Source organism: Ambystoma mexicanum, chromosome 10, assembly GCF_040938575.1.
Source record: "Ambystoma mexicanum isolate Mex_15411 chromosome 10, UKY_AmexF1_1, whole genome shotgun sequence".
NCBI classification, from domain to species: domain Eukaryota; kingdom Metazoa; phylum Chordata; class Amphibia; order Caudata; family Ambystomatidae; genus Ambystoma; species Ambystoma mexicanum.
In genome coordinates, this window is record NC_090932.1 from 1,682,435,649 (window position 1) to 1,682,457,521 (window position 21,873).

The window sequence follows — 21,873 nt, forward strand, 5'->3', positions numbered from 1 at the left end:
ACCCCTGTGTGGCTCTTTCTGGGCCATGCTCTTATGGGGGTGCAGGGTAATGCATTGTGTTGATGTGCCTCCCCATATAGACTTTCATGCTCATAGTCCCTAATGGCGCAATCCATGTTGCTCGAAAGCCATACACTACCTGGTAGCGGGCCACTGGCCGTGCACCTCATGCAGTTACTGACCACCCTACAGACCGTGCACTCATGGGGCTACTCACCACCCTACTGGCCGTGCACGTCATGAGGTTCCTCAACACACTACACCTTGTGGCATTACAGGCCGTGCACCTCATGGGGTTACTCGCCATCCTAAACCTTGTGGCATTACAGGCCATGCACCTCATGGGGTTACTCGCCATACCACACCTTGAGGCATTGGCCATGCACCTCATGCAGTTACTCACCACGCTACTGGCCGCGCAACTCATGCGGTTACTCACCACCCTACATCTTGAGGCATTGGCCATGCACCCCATGCAGTTACTCACCACCCTACAGACCGTGCACGTCAGACAGTTACTCACCATTCTTATGGCTGCACACGTCATGGGGTTACTCAACACCGACATCTTGTGGCATTACAGGGCGAGCACCTCATTGGTTTAATCACATCCTATGCCTTGTGGCATTACAGGCCGTGCATCTCACGGGGTTACTCTCCACCCTACACCTTGTGGCATTACAGGCCGTGCAGTGCATCGGGTTACTACCCATCCTACACATTTTGGCATTACAGGCCGTGCAACTCATGGGGTTACTCGCCATTCTACGCCGTGTGGCATTAGAGGCCATGCACCTCATGGGGTTACTCGCCATCCTACGCCATGTGGCATTACATGCCATGCACCTCATTGGGTTACTCGCCATCCTATGCCGTGTGGCATTAGAAGCCATGCATCTCATGGGGTTACTCGCCATCCTACGCCCTGTGGCATTACATGCGTGCACCTCATGGGGTTACTCGCCATCCTACGCCCTGTGGCATTACATGCCGTGCACCTCATGGGGTTACTCGCCATCCTACGCCATGTGGCATTAGAGGCCATGCATCTCATGGGGTTACTCGCCATCCTACGCCGTGTGGCATTAGAAGCCATGCATCTCATGGGGTTACTCGCCATCCTACGCCCTGTGGCATTACATGCGTGCACCTCATGGGGTTACTCGCCATCCTACGCCCTGTGGCATTACATGCCGTGCACCTCATGGGGTTACTCGCCATCCTACGCCATGTGGCATTAGAGGCCATGCATCTCATGGGGTTACTCGCCATCCTACGCCATGTGGCATTGCATGCCGTGTACCTCATGGGGTTACTCGCCATTCTACACCATGTGGCATTAGAGGCCATGCATCTCATGGGGTTACTCGCCATCCTACGCCATGTGGCATTACATGGCATGCACCTCATGGGGTTACTCGCCATCCTACGCCATGTGGCATTAGAGGCCATGCATCTCATGGGGTTACTCGCCATCCTACGCCGTGTGGCATTAGAAGCCATGCATCTCATGGGGTTACTCGCCATCCTACGCCCTGTGGCATTACATGCGTGCACCTCATGGGGTTACTTGCCATCCTACGCCCTGTGGCATTACATGCCGTGCACCTCATGGGGTTACTCGCCATCCTACGCCATGTGGCATTAGAGGCCATGCATCTCATGGGGTTACTCGCCATCCTACGCCATGTGGCATTGCATGCCGTGTACCTCATGGGGTTACTCGCCATTCTACACCGTGTGGCATTAGAGGCCATGCATCTCATGGGGTTACTTGCCATCCTACGCCGTGTGGCATTAGAGGCCATGCATCTCATGGGGTTACTCGCCATCCTACGCCGTGTGGCATTAGAGGCCATGCATCTCATGGGGTTACTCGCCATCCTACGCCATGTGGCATTACATGCCGTGCACCTCATGGGGTTTCTCGCCATCCTACACCGTGTGGCATTACATGCTGTGCACCTCATGGGGTTACTCTCCATCCTACGCCGTGTGGCATTAGAGGCTATGCATCTCATGGGTTACTCGCCATCCTACGCCATGTGGCATTAAATGCCGTGCACCTCATGGGGTTACTCTCCATCCTACGCCGTGTGGCATTAGAGGCCATGCATCTCATGGGGTTACTCGCCATCCTACGCTGTGTGGCATTAGAGGCCATGCATCTCATGGGGTTACTCGCCATCCTACGCCATGTGGCATTATATGCCGTGCACCTCATGGGGTTACTCGCCATCCTGCGCCATGTGGCATTAGAGGCCATGCATCTCATGGGGTTACTCGCCATCCTACGCCGTGTGGCATTAGAAGCCATGCATCTCATGGGGTTACTCGCCATCCTACGCCGTGTGGCATTAGAGGCCATGCATCTCATGGGGTTACTCGCCATCCTACGCCATGTGGCATTACATGCCGTGCACCTCATGGGGCTATCCGCCATCCTACGCCGTGTGGCGTTAGAGGCCATGCATCTCATGGGGTTACTCGCCATCCTACGCCGTGTGGCATTAGAGGCCATGCATCTCATGGGGTTACTCGCCATCCTACGCCATGTGGCATTACATGCCGTGCACCTCATGGGGTTACTCTCCATCCTGCGGCGTGTGGCATTAGAGGCCATGCATCTCAAGGGTTACTCACCATTCTATGCCATGTGGCATTACATGCCGTGCACCTCATGGGATTACTCTCCATCCTACGGCGTGTGGCATTAGAGGCCATGCATCTCATGGGGTTACTCGCCATCCTACGCCATGTGGCATTACATGCCGTGCACCTCATGGGGTTACTCTGCATCCTACGCCGTGTGGCATTAGAGGCCATGCATCTCATGGGGTTACTCGCCATCCTACGCCGTGTGGCATTAGAGGCCGTGCACCTCATGGGGTTACTCGCCATCCTACGCCGTGTGGCATTAGAGGCCATGCATCTCATGGGGTTACTCGCCATCCTACGCCGTGTGGCATTACATGCCGTGCACCTCATGGGGTTACTCCCCATCCTACGCCGTGTGGCATTACATGCCGTGCACCTCATAGGGTTACTCGCCATCCTACGCCGTGTGGCATTAGAGGCCATGCATCTCATGGGGTTACTTGCCATCCTAAGCCATGTGGCATTAGAGGCCATGCATCTCATGGGGTTACTCGCCATCCTACGCCGTGTGGCATTAGAGGCCATTCATCTCATGGGGTTACTCGCCATCCTACGCCATGTGGCATTACATGCCGTGCACCTCATGGGGTTACTCTCCATCCTACGGCGTGTGGCATTAGAGGCCATGCATCTCATGGGTTACTCGCCATCCTACGCCATGTGGCATTACATGCCGTGCACCTCATGGGGTTACTCTCCATCCTACGGCGTGTGGCATTAGAGGCCGTGCACCTCATGGGGTTACTCGCCATCCTACGCCGTGTGGCATTAGAGGCCATGCATCTCATGGGGTTACTCGCCATCCTATGCCGTGTGGCATTAGAGGCCATGTATCTCATGGGGTTACTCGCCATCCTACGCCGTGTGGCATTAGAGGCCGTGCACCTCACGTGGTTACTCGAATGTTCTTATAGGACTGTGCATCCTCCTATAGTTTCTTTTAATGCAGCAGTCAGTAGCACTGTTATGCATAAAATGCCAACTTCGCAAAGAATACCCTACACATTCATATGTAGTGGAGGAAGCCTGCCACAGTGGCAGATTAAGCCAGTCCTAAATTTGGCTGAGTTAGAAAAGCGTAATTCGCGAACTTCATGTGGATTCGGACCTCATTTGACCCCATAAATAAAGTACATATTTATTTCGCTTGTCACACTTCCTGTAACCCTTGAATAGGTCTTATTCCTAGGAGCGACACACAGGCGAGAAGCGACGCCATCCAATCGGCTGATTTACCCCAAGTTATCAGCGTTGGTGCTGGGTACATTCTAGCGCTCAGAATCGATTTTATGAGTAATTGACCCGGGTCACATTTTAGGTGCCTTAATTCAAGGTCAAGTAGGGCCCTGGGTATATTTCAACCCCCGGTTGCCGTTTTAAAGTGGGCTACCCTCGCGAGCGTTTTTATTTCTGGCTTCTTTCTAAGCAAGTTACTGTCATTTATTTTTTATATTCAAATTAAACATATTGATAGTCCAGGGAGCATTCTTTCAGAATGCTTGACATTTACTTGAAAAGTTAAATACTTTAAAAACAGCTTTGCTTTTTGTAAAATAATATATACAATAAAAAAAAGTACTGCATTGCGCAACTCCAGTCACCAAGCGATGTAGAGGCGCCATTTCTGATGTGTCGAAGGCCCTTTACAGGGTAAATACCCCAAATGAGTCCCTCTGTATCCACATCCAGACACAGGCTGCTGCGCCTATGAAGTGTCCAAAGGTGCTTTACAGGGTAAATACCTAAGACAAGTCCCTCTGAAGCTTCATCCAGATACTGGCTGCTGCATTTATAAAGTGCCCAAGGGTTATTTACAGGGTAAATACCCCAAATGAGTCCCTCTGTATCCAGATCCAGACACAGGCTGCTGCGCCTATGAAGTGTCCAAAGGTGCTTTACAGGGTAAATACCTAAGACAAGTCCCTCTGAAGCTTCATCCAGACACTGGCTGCTGCATCTATAAAGTGCCCAAGGGTTATTTACAGGGTAAATACCTAAAACGAGTCCCTCTGAAGCTTCATCCAGACACTGGCTGCTGCATCTATAAAGTGCCCAAGGGTTATTTACAGGGTAAATACCTAAAACGAGCCCCTCTGAAGCTTCATCCAGACACTGGCTGCTGCATCTATAAAGTGCCCAAGGGTTATTTACAGGGTAAATACCTAAAACGAGTCCCTCTGAACCTTCATCCAGACACTGGCTGCTGCATCTATAAAGTGGCCAAGGGTTATTTACAGGGTAAATACCTAAAACGAGTCCCTCTGAAGCTTCATCCAGACACTGGCTGCTGCGCCTATAAAGTGCCCATGAGTGCTTTACTCACAGTCCTTGTGCCCTGTGGGTTTACTACTAGCTATTGTGCCCTGTCTGTGTACTCTTACTCCACAGCCCCTCTGCCCTGTGGGTTTACTCCTAGCCATTGTGCCCTGTCTGTGTACTCTTACTCCACAGCCCCTCTGCCCTGTGGGTTTACTCCTAGCCATTGTGCCCTGTGTGTTTACTCTTACTCCACAGCCCCTTTTCCCTGTGGGTTTACTCCTAGCCATTGTCCCCTGTCTGTTTACTCTTACTCCACAGCCCCTTTGGCCTGTGGGTTTACTTCTAGCCATTGTGCCCTGTCTGTGTACTCTTACTCACAGCCCATGTGGGTTTATTTATTTATTTATATTTATATAGCGTGCAAGCAGCCCAGGGGCATTGAGGCGCTGTTACTTGCAAGAGCTTAGTTACACAGGTACAGGGATGGTAGCAGTCGTTGACAAATTATGAATACTACAACATATAAAACTGTTGACACCTAGATATTGTGCCCTGTGTGTGTACTCTTACTCACAGCCCCTGTGGTTTACTCCTAGCCATTGTGCCCTGTCTGTTTACTCTTACTCCACAGCCCCTTTGCCCTGTGGGTTTACTCCTAGCCATTGTGACCTGTCTGTGTACTCTTACTCACAGCCACTGTGGGTTTACTCCTTGCCATTTTACCATGTCTGTTTACTCTTACTCCACAGCCCCTTTGCCCTCTGGGTTTACTCCTAGCCATTGGTTTACTTGCTCCCCCCAACTCTCTGGGTTTACTTGCTCCCCCCAACTCTCTGGGTTTACTTGCACCCCCAACTCTTTGGGTTTACTTGCACCCACAACTCCCTTGGTTTACTTGACCCCCCCTCCCAACTTGCTGGGTTTGCTTGCATCCCCAACTCTCTGGGTTTGCTTGCACCCTCAACTCTCTGGGTTTGCTTGCATCCCCAACTTTCTGGGTTTACTTGCACCCCCAACTCTCTGGGTTTTCTTGCACCCCCAACTCGTTGGGTTTGCTTGCATCCCCAACTCTCTGGGTTTACTTGCTCCCCGAAATCTCTGGGTTTACTTCTACCCCCAACTCTTTGGGTTTACTTGCACCCTCAACTCCCTTGGTTTACTTGCACCCCCAACTCTTTGGGTTTACTTGCACTCCCAACTGTCTTGGTTTACTTGCACCCCCAACTCTTTGGATTTACTTGCTCCCCCCAACTCTTTGGGGTTGCTTGCATCCCATGCACACACTTGGTTTATTTGCTGCACCTGTGCCCCCTGGGTTTTCTCTCATCCCTTCGTGTTTCCCCTTATGTTCCAGGTGAAACCCACAATCTCCAGACGCTGCATACCATCCTCTCCACGGGGTCACCCCTGAAGCCGCAAAGCTATGAGTACGTGTACAAGTACATCAAGAGCAGCGTCCTGCTGGGCTCCATCTCAGGTGAGGCCGGTCTTGCTAAGCCTCCATGTTTCAACCATGTCCTTTGGTGGATGTCTTTTCAATTGATTGGGGAATTGTTTAATCATTTGTAATGTGCAGCCAAATGGAAAAACAGAAATAAAATAAAGGCAGTTAGACTGTACGTCCCTGATGGTCCCTAATGGGGGTGAAACTGGTATGCGTTTGTCTTGGTCCCTAATGCGGCTGAAACTGGCATGCGTTTGTCTTGGTCCCTAATGGGGGTGAAACTGGTATGCATTGGTCTGCAGCCTTGAACTGTCTGTCTTGGGTTCAAGAAGCCATGTATAAAACAGCGCTGCCCTGTAAAACAAAGACATTTGTATGGAGAAAAAGGTTTGCAGATGGGCCATTGGCATACCCATAATGCTTTGCTGATGTGGCTCTGACCTGGAGCTGACCTTCCTGTGATGGCTACTGGGTGGCGCTGTCACATTTGTTAGTTTTCTCAAATGTGTTATTCTACATACATTTGATCTTATTTACATGCAAAATCATAAGGCCTTTTCAAAGCCAATCCCAGGGTCTTAAAAGACTTCCTCTGGCTCACTGGCAGCCGATGCAGCGATTGCCCGAGGGGGAGGGGAAAGCGAGATTTCTGGGCAAACCAACTATTGCGCGGATTGCTGCCCTCTGAATTCCCTGCCGACCCAGAAGCTTATAGGCGATACCCAGCTACCAAGCTTTACCATGCTTAGGTGGTGAGTTAATTAGTGAACCAACCAGTGGCTTGGCCATCCTTGGCTAGATAAGTGGGGAACATCTTGTGAAGCAGGCAGAGTTTAAAGAAAGGTGACTTGGCTTCTTCAGGACCCTAATAAACCCCCAAAGTCTTTATTTTGTGGGTAGAAGTCACAGGCAGTCCAAAAAGGGCAGAGTTAAAGGGCCACCATGACAAGTTATTAAGATTGTATTTGGGGCCCAAAAGCGCGTTGTCTTGGGATTGAACTGGAGTCCATTATGGAGCGTCCAGGAAGTCATGTCGTCCATAGACTGAGCAATATTGTGAAAATCATCCTTCGGTCGCTCTCCTCGACCATAAAGCCGAGTATAATCTGCATCCACTTGATGGGATTAATAATATTTGGTAAACATTGATAGAAGGGTGTCAGTATAGATATTAAATAATTACAGAGCAATAGGGGAACCCTGAGGTGCCCCACTTTCTACCATTGAAAAGAAAGAAAGAAAAGAGCCCAGTTTAACCCTTTGGTGCTGGTTCTGAGGTAATTAATATATCGGCAAATAGGAAGATCTGATGATTGACAGTATCAAAGGCCGCGGAGAGATCAAGTAAGCGGCAATGGAATGTCATCTCAAACCAACAGCAAAGCCGCCTGTCCCAAGACCACGCCAAAAACCAGACTTGGACGTTTCCAAGGTGTTATTGGATTCAAGAAACCTTTGAAGCCGGGATGTAAAGTCTTGTTCAGGGATTTGTGACCCGGGGTTGGCCATCGCTCGGCCGGTAGCTCGTGCAATACCAGGGTCAAGTGATGGTTTCTTCAAAAGAGGAGTGATTATTGAATTCTTTACGGAAAGGGACAATATCATTTCCCACAAAGACTGGGGATGACAGTGGCTTCCAAGAGGAACCATCATACAGGCAATGAGTCCTGCTTCCCTGTTGCTCCCTAAATCTTCTGGAGTTCACCAAAGACCTCATGTTCCTGTGTCAACAGTGTCTGTGGTCCTGCCTGAACTGAAACCTGAGAATGAGCCTAGGAGGAAGCCAGTCACAGATGTTAGTGGAAGACCCCACTAATTGTGTGTCGGTCAAATGTTTCAGTGGATGCAACCCTGTGAGTGGAGCCTAGGACCCCACACCTAAACCCTGGAACTCCTTGCACTACTTGGGAAAGGATCCTGGAGCAAGGAAGAAAGGTCTAACCCAAAGACTGCTCATGAGGTGCTCTTCCAGAACCTACACACTGCCGAGGCCTTTCCTGGCAGTGTAGCTATCCCGTGGCGCTGCACTTGAACTGACACAGCGTGACTGAGCACCACCATTCCTGGTGCTCTAACCTGTTGGACTCGAGTCAGTCCACAAGCTCTGAAGGACCTTGTACACAGGAAGTCTTCCTGCGCATCCCTGTGATGACCACGTGAAGTGACGAGAACACCAGTCACTGAGCTGGCGCGCGTGGCAACAACAGAACGAGCACACACTTGCATGCTCACAGTCACTCTCAGAAAAACATGCACTCAGATGCTTGCACACGCTGTCAGTCTCACTTTCAAGGGCAATTGTTCAATGTTTTGCCTGTTTGCGTTGGAAGGTGGCCTACACCAAGGGTTAACTACTCAACGCGGGTAGATCTAAGCAAAACAGTGGAAGGAAGAAGGATTAACATAGGTTTTCTCAAAATGCCTAATCGAAAGAACCGTAGCTCCACCAGAGTCTAATCCCTGGTCTAGTGTCAAATAGCTCATGTGTGTCCTGGATTGTAGGACAAGGCCATAGCCTCACTTTGCTAACAGGGCAAGCCCTGTATGAGACTTCACTCGCCTTGAGTACTTTATAGTAGGATTTCTTCCAGGCCTTCGGCTTGCAACTCTCATCAAGGTCTGAGATAGAGCCTCCCACTGACTTATCACTCACTGATTCATGAATATGAGTGTGTGGCCCCTGCCAGTCTCTGGGGCCAGGTTCTCAGCGCGCCTCTCACTCTAGCCCGTCCCTTCAGACTGGTTTCTCTACAGCTCTGGTACCCTTGGCTCAAGCAGCCCCTTTCGCACTCCTGGATTCTAGTTGCCCAACACAGCTTCTGATCTCCAGTTTCTCCACTCTTCCTGTCCTTACCTCACTACTTAGTCACTACTTAGTCAACACAAGTTCTTCCCTCCTCGCTCTCCACTCCAACTCTCTGTACTATGACTCCACTCTCTCAGGAATACCTCCATATCGCCCCGGCAGTCAGGAGGCCTGTGCATTTCATTCCACATACTAACAGAGTGATTGGAAAAATGAGGAATCTGATTTCCTGATCCATTTCTCTACTAATTTCGTGCAGTGTGATTGGCCCTGGCTTAATAGTGGTCTTCCCTCCCATTACGGTGCATGATGTTTGTGTTCCTCTACAAGTCTCGTGCACCGTACCCCCGTTACCAGGGCCCAATGTTACCAAAACACTGTCCACCATGATGGGATCAGGTGATTTATGGTCCCAGATCCATAGTTTCCCCGCACTCTTCTGAGATTCTCTCTATGCTGCATCACTGCGTGGATTGTGCGTGTTTGCCTTGTATGGTTTTTTGTGTGTGCTTGTGGTTTCGGTTCTGTTAGGTCCGGGTCAGGATCCTTGCTGTAGCTTGCACACATGTTAGGTCACCCTTTAGCCTGGCTACATACAACCAACTGCTATACCATCTATTGTTGTCTGTTTAGATGGATTTTGTATGATGCACCTGTACTATCACCTGTCACGATAGGTGGTGGTTACACATTGATTCCCAAAGCACCATATTGTTTTACCTTTGTATGAATTCAACTTAATTGTGAAAACAGTTACATCAAGGATTTGTGATTATTAACTACCCTTAATGAACTGGACCTTTTTACAAAAAAATCACAAAAAGAGAATAAATGCATGACTATGTAATGCATTTACAAGAAAACAAATAATAAAAAAGCTGTACCCATCACATCTATTTTTGTCTGTATCTCTCAAACCTAATGAGTATTTCTACATCCAGAATGTCTTTGTATGTATATGACATGATAGAAGAAATCTAGGCCTGCTATATTTAACAAGTAGACCCCAATACTACAGACGTCAGGGCAAACCCCTTTTTGTACCATGTAGCTTGCACACCTGGCGTGTGCCCATCTGTACCTTCAGCTTGTAGACCCGTGCCCGAGCTCAGAACCGTGTGAAATCACGCACGCTACTACAGTGTGTGAAAAAGACTGATTCTGTGGTTGACTTTCTCTGGTTTCTCTGCCTGGTGACACAGATCTGGGCTCGATCAGCCTTATTGTCTCCAACCAATGGACTGATCTGAGGTCTCTTTTGCTAGTTTAAGTCCTCACATTATCTGTATGGGTGATCGTCCTTACATTGCCCCCAGTGGGCGTATCATGTAGCGGACTGACCCCCTGTCCTCCAAGGTGCAGCATCATTCCTCTTCAGGTGAGAAGCTGGTGACTTTATCGCAGAGCTTATTGGCAACTGACCGGGTCAGAGACCTATCCCTGCTAAAGACTAATTCCCATAGAAGAAACTGAAGTCAAGGTTGGCTCTCCGGGGATACTTCAACTCTTGCGTCTGGACACATACTGCATCTTCCGGCACCGGAGCTGCACCTCCACTGACCAAGACGGCTAAACGGCACCCTAGTTGGCTATTCCCTTTGCAATACCATCACCTTAAGTGGCTGCACAGCTGTCCTGCATGATTAAAGATCTTCACTGAGATGCCAGAATGCAGGAACCTCTTGGTGTCAATGGAGCCCGACAGCTGAATGGCAATATTTACCCATTAGATCAGGGCAGGTTTTTGTACATTTATGGTTGAGTGCAGGTAGCGCTTAGATAGGTGGCGTGATGTGGCTGGCTGGGTCATTGGGGGCCATCAACCCAGTCTAATGCACCTCATGTCCTACAGTAGATGTAGTAGTGCGTCATTTGTATAGCGCCTTTCACCGTTAGTGTGTTCCCAATGCGCTGTAAGTTGAACGTCCTCTGGGACTGGAGTCGAGGTATGGGGAGAAATTCAGGGAGGTGCCAGTATGCGTTTGTGTATATTGGCCAGTGCTTACGGTATGAGGTGTGGCCAAGTCCCTGCTAGCCACCCATGTGGATGGGTGGTGAGAAGTAATCTACAGAGGATGTGTCAGAGCGGGATAGTCATCGTGTTCAGCCACCTATCAAATGTTTGTCGTGAACAGAAGCTGCATTCTTATGGCAGATGTGTTGCGCAAAGTGTCTTCGAGTGCATGATGGCAGATGCTTGCGTGTTGGAGGCCGTGCCTTCGGCTAGAATTTCATATGCCTGGAGTGCGACATGGTTAACAACATTTGCTACTTCTAACAGTTACCCAGACTAGGCACATTGGCTGCACTCCAAATCACATAGGTTGAGTCCGAGGCTAGATTGTACAGATGCAAGCCTACACAATGATTCTACCTGCAGTACATATTGGCTATCCTACACAACTCCTTTATGTGTAACCTAATAGCTATTTCACAATTCTTCCAAGTGCAATACATATGCTAACCTACACAACTCTTCTAAGTGTGATGCATAATCTAATCTTCACAATTCTTCTAAGTGAAACATATTGGCTAACATACACAATTCCTTTATGTGTAACCTAATAGCTAATTCACAATTCTTCCAAGTGTCATGCATAGTCTCACCTTCACAGTTATTCTAAGTGCCCACAGTTCTAAGTGTAACATATTGGCTATCTTAAACAATTTCTTCTAAGTGCACATGTTGGCTAACCTTCAAAATTGTTCTAAGTGCACCTATTGGCTAACCTTCACAGTTCTTCTAAGTGCAACACATTGGCTAACCTTCACAGTTCTTCTAAGTGCAACACGTTGGCTCACCTTCACAATTATTCTAAGTGCAACATATTGGCTAACCTTCACAGTTTTTCTAAGTGCACATATTAGCTAACCTTCACAGTTCTTCTAAGTGCACATATTAGCTAACCTTCACAGTTCTTCTAAGTGCAACATATTGACTAACCTTCACAGTTCATCTAAGTGCACATATTGGGTAACATTCATAGTTCTTCTAAGTGCAACCTATTGGCTAACCTTCTAAGTGCAACATATTGGCTAACCTTCACAATTCTTCTAAGTGTGATACAGTCTCACCTTCACAATTCTTCTAAGTGCAACATATTGACATATTGGCTAACCTTCACAATTCTTCTAAGTGTGATACAGTCTCACCTTCACAATTCTTCTAAGTGCAACATATTGGCTAACCTTCACAGTTCTTTTAAGTGCACATATTGGTTAACATTCACAGTTCTTCTAAGTGCAACCTATTGGCTAACCTTCACAGTTCTTCTAAGTGCACATATTGGTTAACATTCACAGTTCTTCTAAGTGCAACCTATTGGCTAACCTTCACAGTTCTTTTAAGTGCCCATATTGGTTAACATTCACAGTTCTTCTAAGTGCAACCTATTGGCTAACCTTCTAAGTGCAACATATTGGCTATCCTTCACAATTCTTCTAAGGGCAACATATTGGCTACCCTTCACAGTTCTTTTAAGTGCATATATTGGCTAACATTCATAGTTCCTCTAAGTGCAATCTATTGGCTAACCTTCACAATTCTTCTAAGTGGAATCTATTGGCTAACCTTCACAATTCTTCTAAGTGCAACATATTGGCTAACCTTCACAGGAATAGAGGACTGGTGACCTGAATTGTGAATGCTTCTATTCTTGACTTGTGAGTCTTAAGTTGGTAGGGACACAAGGTAGGGCTGTTGCCCCCCTGTCCCTTGCGCGGTTCAAGGTCTTGGGAATAGGGGACAGGTATAAGGTGCCTCCTGTCATATGGGTGTAAATGTGATGGGAATTGGCGTTGCCGCGTTCTTCCAGTCCTTTGGGGATCAATGGGAAGATTAGATGGGAATCGAGGGCCGCTCTAGGGCGCCTCCTCACCTACTTGAATATTGTAAAAGAGGAGATTTAAGTGGGTGTTTTTTCTAATAGGATGAGGGGTCAAACATCTAATGTTCACATTCAGAACCGGCTCACTCTTTAAGAGGCTCCAACGTCCTCCAAACACCTGTGATTCTGATCCCAGATGTGCCTGACCCGAGGGGTGCCGATATTTTGCCAAATACACTTAGGAATCTGTCCCGGTATCACCCAAAGTGTCGTATTTATGGGCAAGGACGTTTTTACTTCTTTGCTGGAGCCGGAGGCCACGGGTCTACCGGGTGGCTTTGTTAGACTGGTCGCCAGCCCTGCAATACATTGACCAGAATCTCTTCAGTGGTGGCGAATATGGAACTTGAGGTCTTAAGGACTTTATGTTGTCTCCTGAAATGAGCCAACATATAGCTTGCTCCCATGGCACCCAGCTCAATATTCTGCCCGTTGGTTTATTCGTCTACCGCCTGATAGGAGTAATGGTAGTGGCACTGCTGCGAGTCATCTCAAAACGAACCCACCCAATCCTTCTGGAACTGGCCAATCCCTGTAACCCTAGTGGCTAGTGAGAAAGTGTTGACGTGCCTCCTTGCCCAGTGTTCCTCCTGGGTGTACCTCACTGCTTGTAGTGTACCGTACTCGGGGTGCATGGTTCGTCCCGATAAACAGTTCAACATGACTGTGTCCAGCGGAGGGTCGATTGTCTGAACTAGCGCCTACATGCAGGCACTCTGCGCTTTGCTCTGACCTGCCCAGTGATCCTGTGCTTGCCTCTTCTTTCAGGAGGAACAGACATCATATCCTGCTTTGCTGGGCAGAATGTTACGATTCCAGTTTACAAAGGCGAGATCCAGGCCCGGAACCTTGGCATGGCGGTGGAGGCCTGGAGCGAGGAAGGTAATTCAAGGTTTTCTATGTTGGCTTTTATGGAGTAGGTTTCTATCGGTGGTTGGAACACAGGGGGGGAGGCTACTCTTAGCGACAGCAGCTGATGCCCCCCCTCACTGCCCCCCATGTGTTTAGGCGTCAATGTCCTAGTCTTTCTTGGCTCCTGTGCCTGTCCCTGCACATGCCATCCAGAGTCAGCCGCTTGTATTGCAGCTCTGCAGCTCTGCAGTCCCACCTGCCCCCCAGCTAGGCGGCCAGTCCCTGTGTGTAGCAGTGACCCCCCCGCAGCGCGGTCCTTCAGGAGGGTCTGCGTCACTTGTTCAAGACTTGGAAGGCCCCCATCTACATGCATACCTGGGGATTTGCAATAACGATAAAGTGGGTTTCAAATGCATGTCTGCTTAGGTGTAACTTGTGGTTTGTAATGCACATTATTAAGTGCTTGCAATCACCTAGGAGACATGTTGGCGCTATAGAAGGAAGTGACGCTTGAAACAGGGTGGGACAGTACACTTTTTCTAATAAACAAAGACTCCGGGGAAATGTTTATTCACTGTGAACTGTAACGGGACCCCAGGGTGGCTTGCCCACGCAGCAGGACAGGGGGTGCTCGAAGCAGTGCCCACAGTTCGAGTCGGGGGATATTGTGGCCTGGTACAGAAGCAGGCTCGTCCTGCACTTTAGAGCTGTTATGTTTGAATGACTTCCTGGTGAACTTCCCCCCACTACTGTACAGCTGCCTGGTGCAGGGGGGCAAGCAGAGAATACTCGGGACCAGATACCTAGCCTATGCTCCCCTCCCCTCCAACCATTCAGAAGGGATTTGAACCTGGAACAGACATGGAGCCCGTTCTGGGGTGCCTCCCCTGACTGGCCTTCATGGGGTGCCTCCCCTGACTGCTCATCCTGGGGTGCCTCCCCTGACTGGCCTTCCTGGGGTGCCTCCCCTGGCCGCCCATCCTGGGGTGCCTCCCCTGACTGGCCATCCAGGGGTGCCTCCCCAGACTGGCCATCCTGGGGTGCCTCCCCTGACTGGCCTTCCTGGGGTGCCTCCCCTGGCCGCCCATCCTGGGGTGCCTCCCCTGACTGGCCTTCATGGGGTGCCTCTCCTGGCTGCCCATCCTGGGGTGCCTCCCCTGGCCGCCCATCCTGGGGTGCCTCCCCTGACTGGCCTTCATGGGGTGCCTCTCCTGGCTGCCCATCCTGGGGTGCCTCCCCTGACTGGCCATCCAGGGGTGCCTCCCCTGACTGGCCTTCATGGGGTGCCTCTCCTGACTGCTCATCCTAGGGGTGCCTCCCCTGACTGGCCATCCTAGGGGTGCCTCCCCTGACTGGCCATCCTAGGGGTGCCTCCCCTGACTGGCCTTCATGGGGTGCCTCCCCTGACTGCTCATCCTAGGGGTGCCTCCCCTGACTGGCCATCCTAGGGGTGCCTCCCCTGACTGGCCATCCTAGGGGTGCCTCCCCTGACTGGCCATCCTGGGGTGCCTCCCCTGACTGGCCATCCTGGGGTGCCTCCCCAGACTGGCCTTCATGGGGTGCCTCCCCTGACTGCTCATCCTGGGGTGCCTCCCCTGACTGGCCATCCAGGGGTGCCTCCCCAGACTGGCCTTCATGGGGTGCCTCCCCTGGCTGCCCATCCTGGGGTGCCTCCCCTGGCTGCCCATCCTGGGGTGCCTCCCCTGACTGGCCATCCAGGGGTGCCTCCCCTGACTGGCCATCCTGGGGTGCCTCCCCAGACTGGCCTTCATGGGGTGCCTCTCCTGGCTGCTCATCCTGGGGTGCCTCCCCTGACTGGCCATCCTGGGGTGCCTCCCCTGACTGGCCTTCATGGGGTGCCTCCCCTGGCTGCCCATCCTGGGGTGCCTCCCCTGGCTGCCCATCCTGGGGTGCCTCCCCAGACTGGCCATCCTGGGGTGCCTCCCCAGACTGGCCTTCATGGGGTGCCTCTCCTGGCTGCTCATCCTGGGGTGCCTCCCCAGACTGGCCTTCATGGGCTGCCTCTCCTGGCTGCTCATCCTGGGGTGCCTCCCCAGACTGGCCTTCATGGGCTGCCTCTCCTGGCTGCTCATCCTGGGGTGCCTCCCCTGACTGGCCTTCATGGGGTGCCTCCCCTGACTGGCCATCCTGGGGTGCCTCCCCTGACTGGCCTTCATGGGGTGCCTCCCCAGACTGGCCTTCATGGGGTGCCTCCCCTGACTGGCCATCCTGGGGTGCCTCCCCTGACTGGCCTTCATGGGGTGCCTCCCCAGACTGGCCTTCATGGGGTGCCTCCCCTGACTGGCCATCCTGGGGTGCCTCCCCTGACTGGCCATCCTGGGGTGCCTCCCCTGACTGGCCATCCTGGGGTGCCTCCCCTGACTGGCCATCCTGGGGTGCCTCTCCTGGCTGCTCATCCTGGGGTGCCTCCCCAGACTGGCCTTCATGGGCTGCCTCTCCTGGCTGCTCATCCTGGGGTGCCTCCCCAGACTGGCCTTCATGGGCTGCCTCTCCTGGCTGCTCATCCTGGGGTGCCTCCCCTGACTGGCCTTCATGGGGTGCCTCCCCTGACTGGCCATCCTGGGGTGCCTCCCCTGACTGGCCTTCATGGGGTGCCTCCCCTGACTGGCCATCCTGGGGTGCCTCCCCTGACTGGCCTTCATGGGGTGCCTCCCCAGACTGGCCTTCATGGGGTGCCTCCCCTGACTGGCCATCCTGGGGTGCCTCCCCTGACTGGCCATCCTGGGGTGCCTCCCCTGACTGGCCATCCTGGGGTGCCTCCCCTGACTGGCCTTCATGGGGTGCCTCCCCTGGCTGCCCATCCTGGGGTGCCTCCCCTGGCTGCCCATCCTGGGGTGCCTCCCCTGGCTGCCCATCCTGGGGTGCCTCCCCTGGCTGCCCATCCTGGGGTGCCTCCACTGACTGGCCATCCAGGGGTGCCTCCCCAGACTGGCCTTCATGGGGTGCCTCTCCTGGCTGCTCATCCTGGGGTGCCTCCCCTGACTGGCCTTCATGGGGTGCCTCCCCTGACTGGCCATCCTGGGGTGCCTCCCCTGACTGGCCTTCATGGGGTGCCTCCCCAGACTGGCCTTCATGGGGTGCCTCCCCTGACTGGCCATCCTGGGGTGCCTCCCCTGACTGGCCATCCTGGGGTGCCTCCCCTGACTGGCCATCCTGGGGTGCCTCCCCTGACTGGCCATCCTGGGGTGCCTCCCCTGGCTGCCCATCCTGGGGTGCCTCCCCTGACTGGCCATCCTGGGGTGCCTCCCCTGACTGGCCATCCTGGGGTGCCTCCCCTGGCTGCCCATCCTGGGGTGCCTCCCCTGACTGGCCTTCATGGGGTGCCTCCCCTGACTGGCCATCCTGGGGTGCCTCCCCTGACTGGCCTTCATGGGGTGCCTCCCCTGACTGGCCATCCTGGGGTGCCTCCCCTGGCTGCCATCCTGGGGTGCCTCCCCTGACTGGCCTTCATGGGGTGCCTCCCCTGACTGGCCATCCTGGGGTGCCTCCCCTGACTGGCCATCCAGGGGTGCCTCCCCTGGCTGCCCATCCTGGGGTGCCTCCCCAGACTGGCCTTCATGGGGTGCCTCCCCTGACTGGCCATCCTGGGGTGCCTCCCCTGGCTGCCATCCTGGGGTGCCTCCCCTGACTGGCCTTCATGGGGTGCCTCCCCTGACTGGCCATCCTGGGGTGCCTCCCCTGACTGGCCTTCATGGGGTGCCTCCCCAGACTGGCCTTCATGGGGTGCCTCCCCTGGCTGCCCATCCTGGGGTGCCTCCCCTGGCTGCCCATCCTGGGGTGCCTCCCCTGACTGGCCTTCATGGGGTGCCTCCCCTGGCTGCCCATCCTGGGGTGCCTCCCCTGGCTGCCCATCCTGGGGTGCCTCCCCTGGCTGCCCATCCTGGGGTGCCTCCCCTGACTGGCCATCCTGGGGTGCCTCCCCTGGCTGCCCATCCTGGGGTGCCTCCCCTGACTGGCCATCCTGGGGTGCCTCCCCTGACTGGCCAACCTGGGGTGCCTCCCATGGCTGGCCATCGTGGGGTGCCTCCCATGGCTGGCCATCGTGGGGTGCCTCCCATTGCCGGCCATCGTGGGGTGCCTTTCCTAGCTGCCCATCCCACCCCATCTCTTGGGACCCCAGCTCACTCCTGATCCTGGGGTGCCTCTTTCACCCGCCCATTCTGGCGGGGGGGGGGGCACTCCATTCTGCTCACCCCACTGGGCCCCTCCTCGCTGTCATTGCTGCTGCTTCGCCTAGGAAGCCACTTCCTGTTTCCCATCACTGCAGCCCCCCACGGCTCATCACATGGCGTCTTCCTGTTTGTTGCACACAGGCGCTTCAGCTCCTCTTTTGCACGGCTGCCATAGGCCCTGGTGACAGCTTTGAATGATTGGGTTTGTGAGCCGTGGGTTTCTCTCCGGGGTTATGCCCCCCAAGGTGCTCCTTGCAAGTGACTGGTCCGGCTCCTGGCAGCAGGAGTCGGCGTGCGTCTGTATGCGTTCGCTTCAGCGCCTCTGCCTTGGAAATGCTAGCATGGCCCACTTGGCGCTTTAGGAGCACGTACTGTAATTATCGCCAGATTTGAAGGTGTGTCTGTCTTGATGCCGAGGTGTCGCCCACCCTACACATGAATGCCTTTATACATGCCTCTTTCTTGTGACAGGGAAACCAGTCTGGGGTGAGAGTGGCGAGCTTGTCTGCAAGAAGCCCATCCCGTGCCAGCCCACACACTTCTGGAATGACGAGAATGGACTCAAGTACAAGAAGGCCTACTTCTCCAAGTTCCCAGGTATGTAGCGGCCTTCTTCCTGCAGCCCCCTGGCTCGCCGCCCCCCTGGGCCTGCTCGGGGCGGAGATGGTGACGCCTCTGCAGCCCCCTGGCCCGCCGCCCACCTGGTCCTGCTCGGGGGCAGGGATAGTGACGCCTCTGGGCAGGGGGTTTCATGCATTGCCTGTTAGATCCTTATTAAGCAGGTGGTGAATGAGACCCAGACCACGTCCTTCCCCTGGAATCTTCATCATCCTTTAGTCCATGAGACCCAGACCGTGTCCTTCCCCTGGAATCTCCCGTCATCCTTTACTCCATGAGACCTAGACCGTGTCCTTCCCCTGGAATCTCCCATCATGCTTTAGTACATGAGACCCAGACAATGCCCTTCCCCTGGAATCTCCCATCATACTTTAGTCCATGAGACCCAGACCATGTCCTTCTCCTGGAATCTCCCATCATCCTTTAGTCCATGAGACCCAGACTGTGTCCTTCTCCTGGAATCTCCCATCATCCTTTAGTCGATGAGACCCAGACCGTGTCCTTCCCCTGGAATCTCCCGTCATCCTTTAGTCCATGAGACCCAGACCGTGTCCTTCCCCTGGAATCTCCCATCATCCTTTAGTCGATGAGACTCAGACTGTGTCCTTCCCCTGGAATCTCCCTTCATCCTTCAGTCCATGAGACCCAGACCGTGTCCTTCCCCTGGAATCTCCCATCATCCTCTAGTCGATGAGACCCAGACCGTGTCCTTCCCCTGGAATCTCCCGTCATCCTTTAGTCCATGAGACCCAGACCATGCACTTCCCCTGAAATCTCCCATCATTCTTTAGTCGATGAGACCCAGACCGTGTCCTTCCCCTGGAATCTCCCATCATCCTTTAGTCAATGAGACTCAGACTGTGTCCTTCCCCTGGAATCTCCCTTCATCCTTCAGTCCATGAGACCCAGACCGTGTCCTTCCCCTGGAATCTCCCATCATCCTCTAGTCGATGAGACCCAGACCATGCCCTTCCCCTGGAATCTCCCATCATCCTTTAGTCGATGAGACCCAGGCCGTGTCCTTCCCCTGGAATCTCCCTTCATCCATTAGTCCATGATACCCAGACCATGTCCATCCCCTGGAATCTCCCATCACCCATCAGTCCATGAGACCCAGACCATGTCCTTCCCCTAGAATCTCTCATCATCCTTTAGTCGATGAGACCCAGACCGTGTCCTTCCCCTGGAATCTCCCATCATCCTCTAGTTGATGAGACCCAGACCGTGTCCTTCCCCTGGAATCTCCCATCATCCTCTAGTCGATGAGACCCAGACCATGCCCTTCCCCTGGAATCTCCCGTCATCCTTTAGTCGATGAGACCCAGACCGTGTCCTTCCCCTGGAATCTCCCTTCATCTATTAGTCCATGATACCCAGACCGTGTCCATCCCCTGGAATCTCCCATCATCCTTCAGTCCATGAGACCCAGACCATGTCCTTCCCCTAGAATCTCTCATCATCCTTTAGTCAATGAGACCCAGACCATGTCCTTTTCATGGAATCTCCCTTCATCCTTTAGTCGATGAGACCCAGACCGTGTCCTTCCCCTGGTATCTCCCGTCATCCTTTAGTCCATGAGACCCAGACCATGCTCTTCCCCTGGAATCTCCCATCATTCTTTAGTCGATGAGACCCAGACCGTGTCCTTCCCCTGGAATCTCCCATCATCCTTTAGTCGATGAGACTCAGACTGTGTCCTTCCCCTGGATTCTCCCATCATCCTTTAGTCGATGAGACTCAGACCGTGTGCTTCCCCTGGAATCTCCCGTCATCCTTTAGTCCATGAGACCCAGACCATGCCCTTCCCCTGGAATCTCCCATCATTTTTTAGTCGATGAGACCCAGACCGTGTCCTTCCCCTGGAATCTCCTGTCATCCTTTAGTCCATGAGACCCAGACCATGCCCTTCCCCTGGAATCTCCCATCATTCTTTAGTCGATGAGACCCAGACCGTGTCCTTCCCCTGGAATCTCCCGTCATCCTTTAGTCCATGAGACCCAGACCATGCCCTTCCCCTGGAATCTCCCATCTTTCTTTAGTCGATGAGACCCAGACCGTGTCCTTCCCCTGGAATCTCCCATCATCCTTTAGTCGATGAGACTCAGACCGTGTCCTTCCCCTGGAATCTCCCATCATCCTTTAGTCGATGAGACTCAGACCGTGTGCTTCTCCTGGAATTTCCCCTAATACTTTAGTCGAGGTGACCCAGACCGTGCCCTTCCCCTGGAATCTCCCATCATCCTTCAGTCCATGAGACCCAGACCATGCCCTTCCCCCGGAATCTCCCGTCATCCTTTAGTCGATGAGACCCAGACCGTGTCCTTCCCCTGGAATCTCCCGTCATCCTTCAGTCCATGAGACCCAGACCATGCCCTTCCCCTGGAATCTCCCGTCATCCTTTAGTCGATGAGACCCAGACCGTGTCCTTCCCCTGGAATTTCCCATCATCCTTTAGTCGATGAGACTCAGACCGTGTGCTTCCCCTGGAATCTCCCATCATCCTTCAGTCCATGAGACCCAGACCATGCCCTTCCCGTGGAATCTCCCGTCATCCTTTAGTCGATGAGACCCAGACCGTGTCCTTCCCCTGGAATCTCGCTTCATCCATTAGTCCATGATACCCAGACCGTGTCCATCCCCTGGAATCTCCCATCATCCTTCAGTCCATGAGACCCAGACCATGTACTTCCCCTAGAATCTCTCATCATCCTTTAGTTGATGAGACCCAGACCGTGTCCTTCCCCTGGAATCTCCCATCAACCTTTAGTCGTTGAGACCCATACCGTGTCCTTCTCATGGAATCTCCCTTCGTCCTTTAGTCGATGAGACTCAGACCATGCTCTTCCCCTGGAATCTCCCATCATCCTTTAGTCGATGGGACCCAGATCGTGTCCTTCCCCTGGAATCTCCCATCATCCTTTAGTCGATGCGACCCAGACCGTGTCCTTCCTCTGGATCCTCCCATCATCCTTTAGTCCATGAGACCCAGACCATGTCCTCCCCCTGGAATCTCCCATCATCCTCTAGTCGATGAGACCCAGACCGTGTCCTTCTCCTGGAATCTCCCATCATCCTTTAGTCAATGAGACTCAGACCGTGTGCTTCTCCTGGAATCTCCCATAATACTTTAGTCGAGGTGACCCGGACCGTGTCCTT

The 21,873-nt window shown here is 52.9% G+C and overlaps 1 protein-coding gene across 2 annotated transcripts in view; it reads left to right on the forward strand.

Moving 5' to 3' along the window:
* Positions 1-21,873, forward strand: part of AACS (acetoacetyl-CoA synthetase) — a 341,576-nt gene that overhangs the window by 253,276 nt on the left and 66,427 nt on the right. For both annotated transcript variants that reach the window (XM_069620120.1, XM_069620121.1), the window contains exons 12-14: positions 6,272-6,394; positions 13,823-13,936; positions 18,571-18,696. In XM_069620120.1, the coding sequence (XP_069476221.1) occupies positions 6,272-6,394; positions 13,823-13,936; positions 18,571-18,696 (363 nt within the window). The remainder of the gene's footprint in view (positions 1-6,271; positions 6,395-13,822; positions 13,937-18,570; positions 18,697-21,873) is intronic.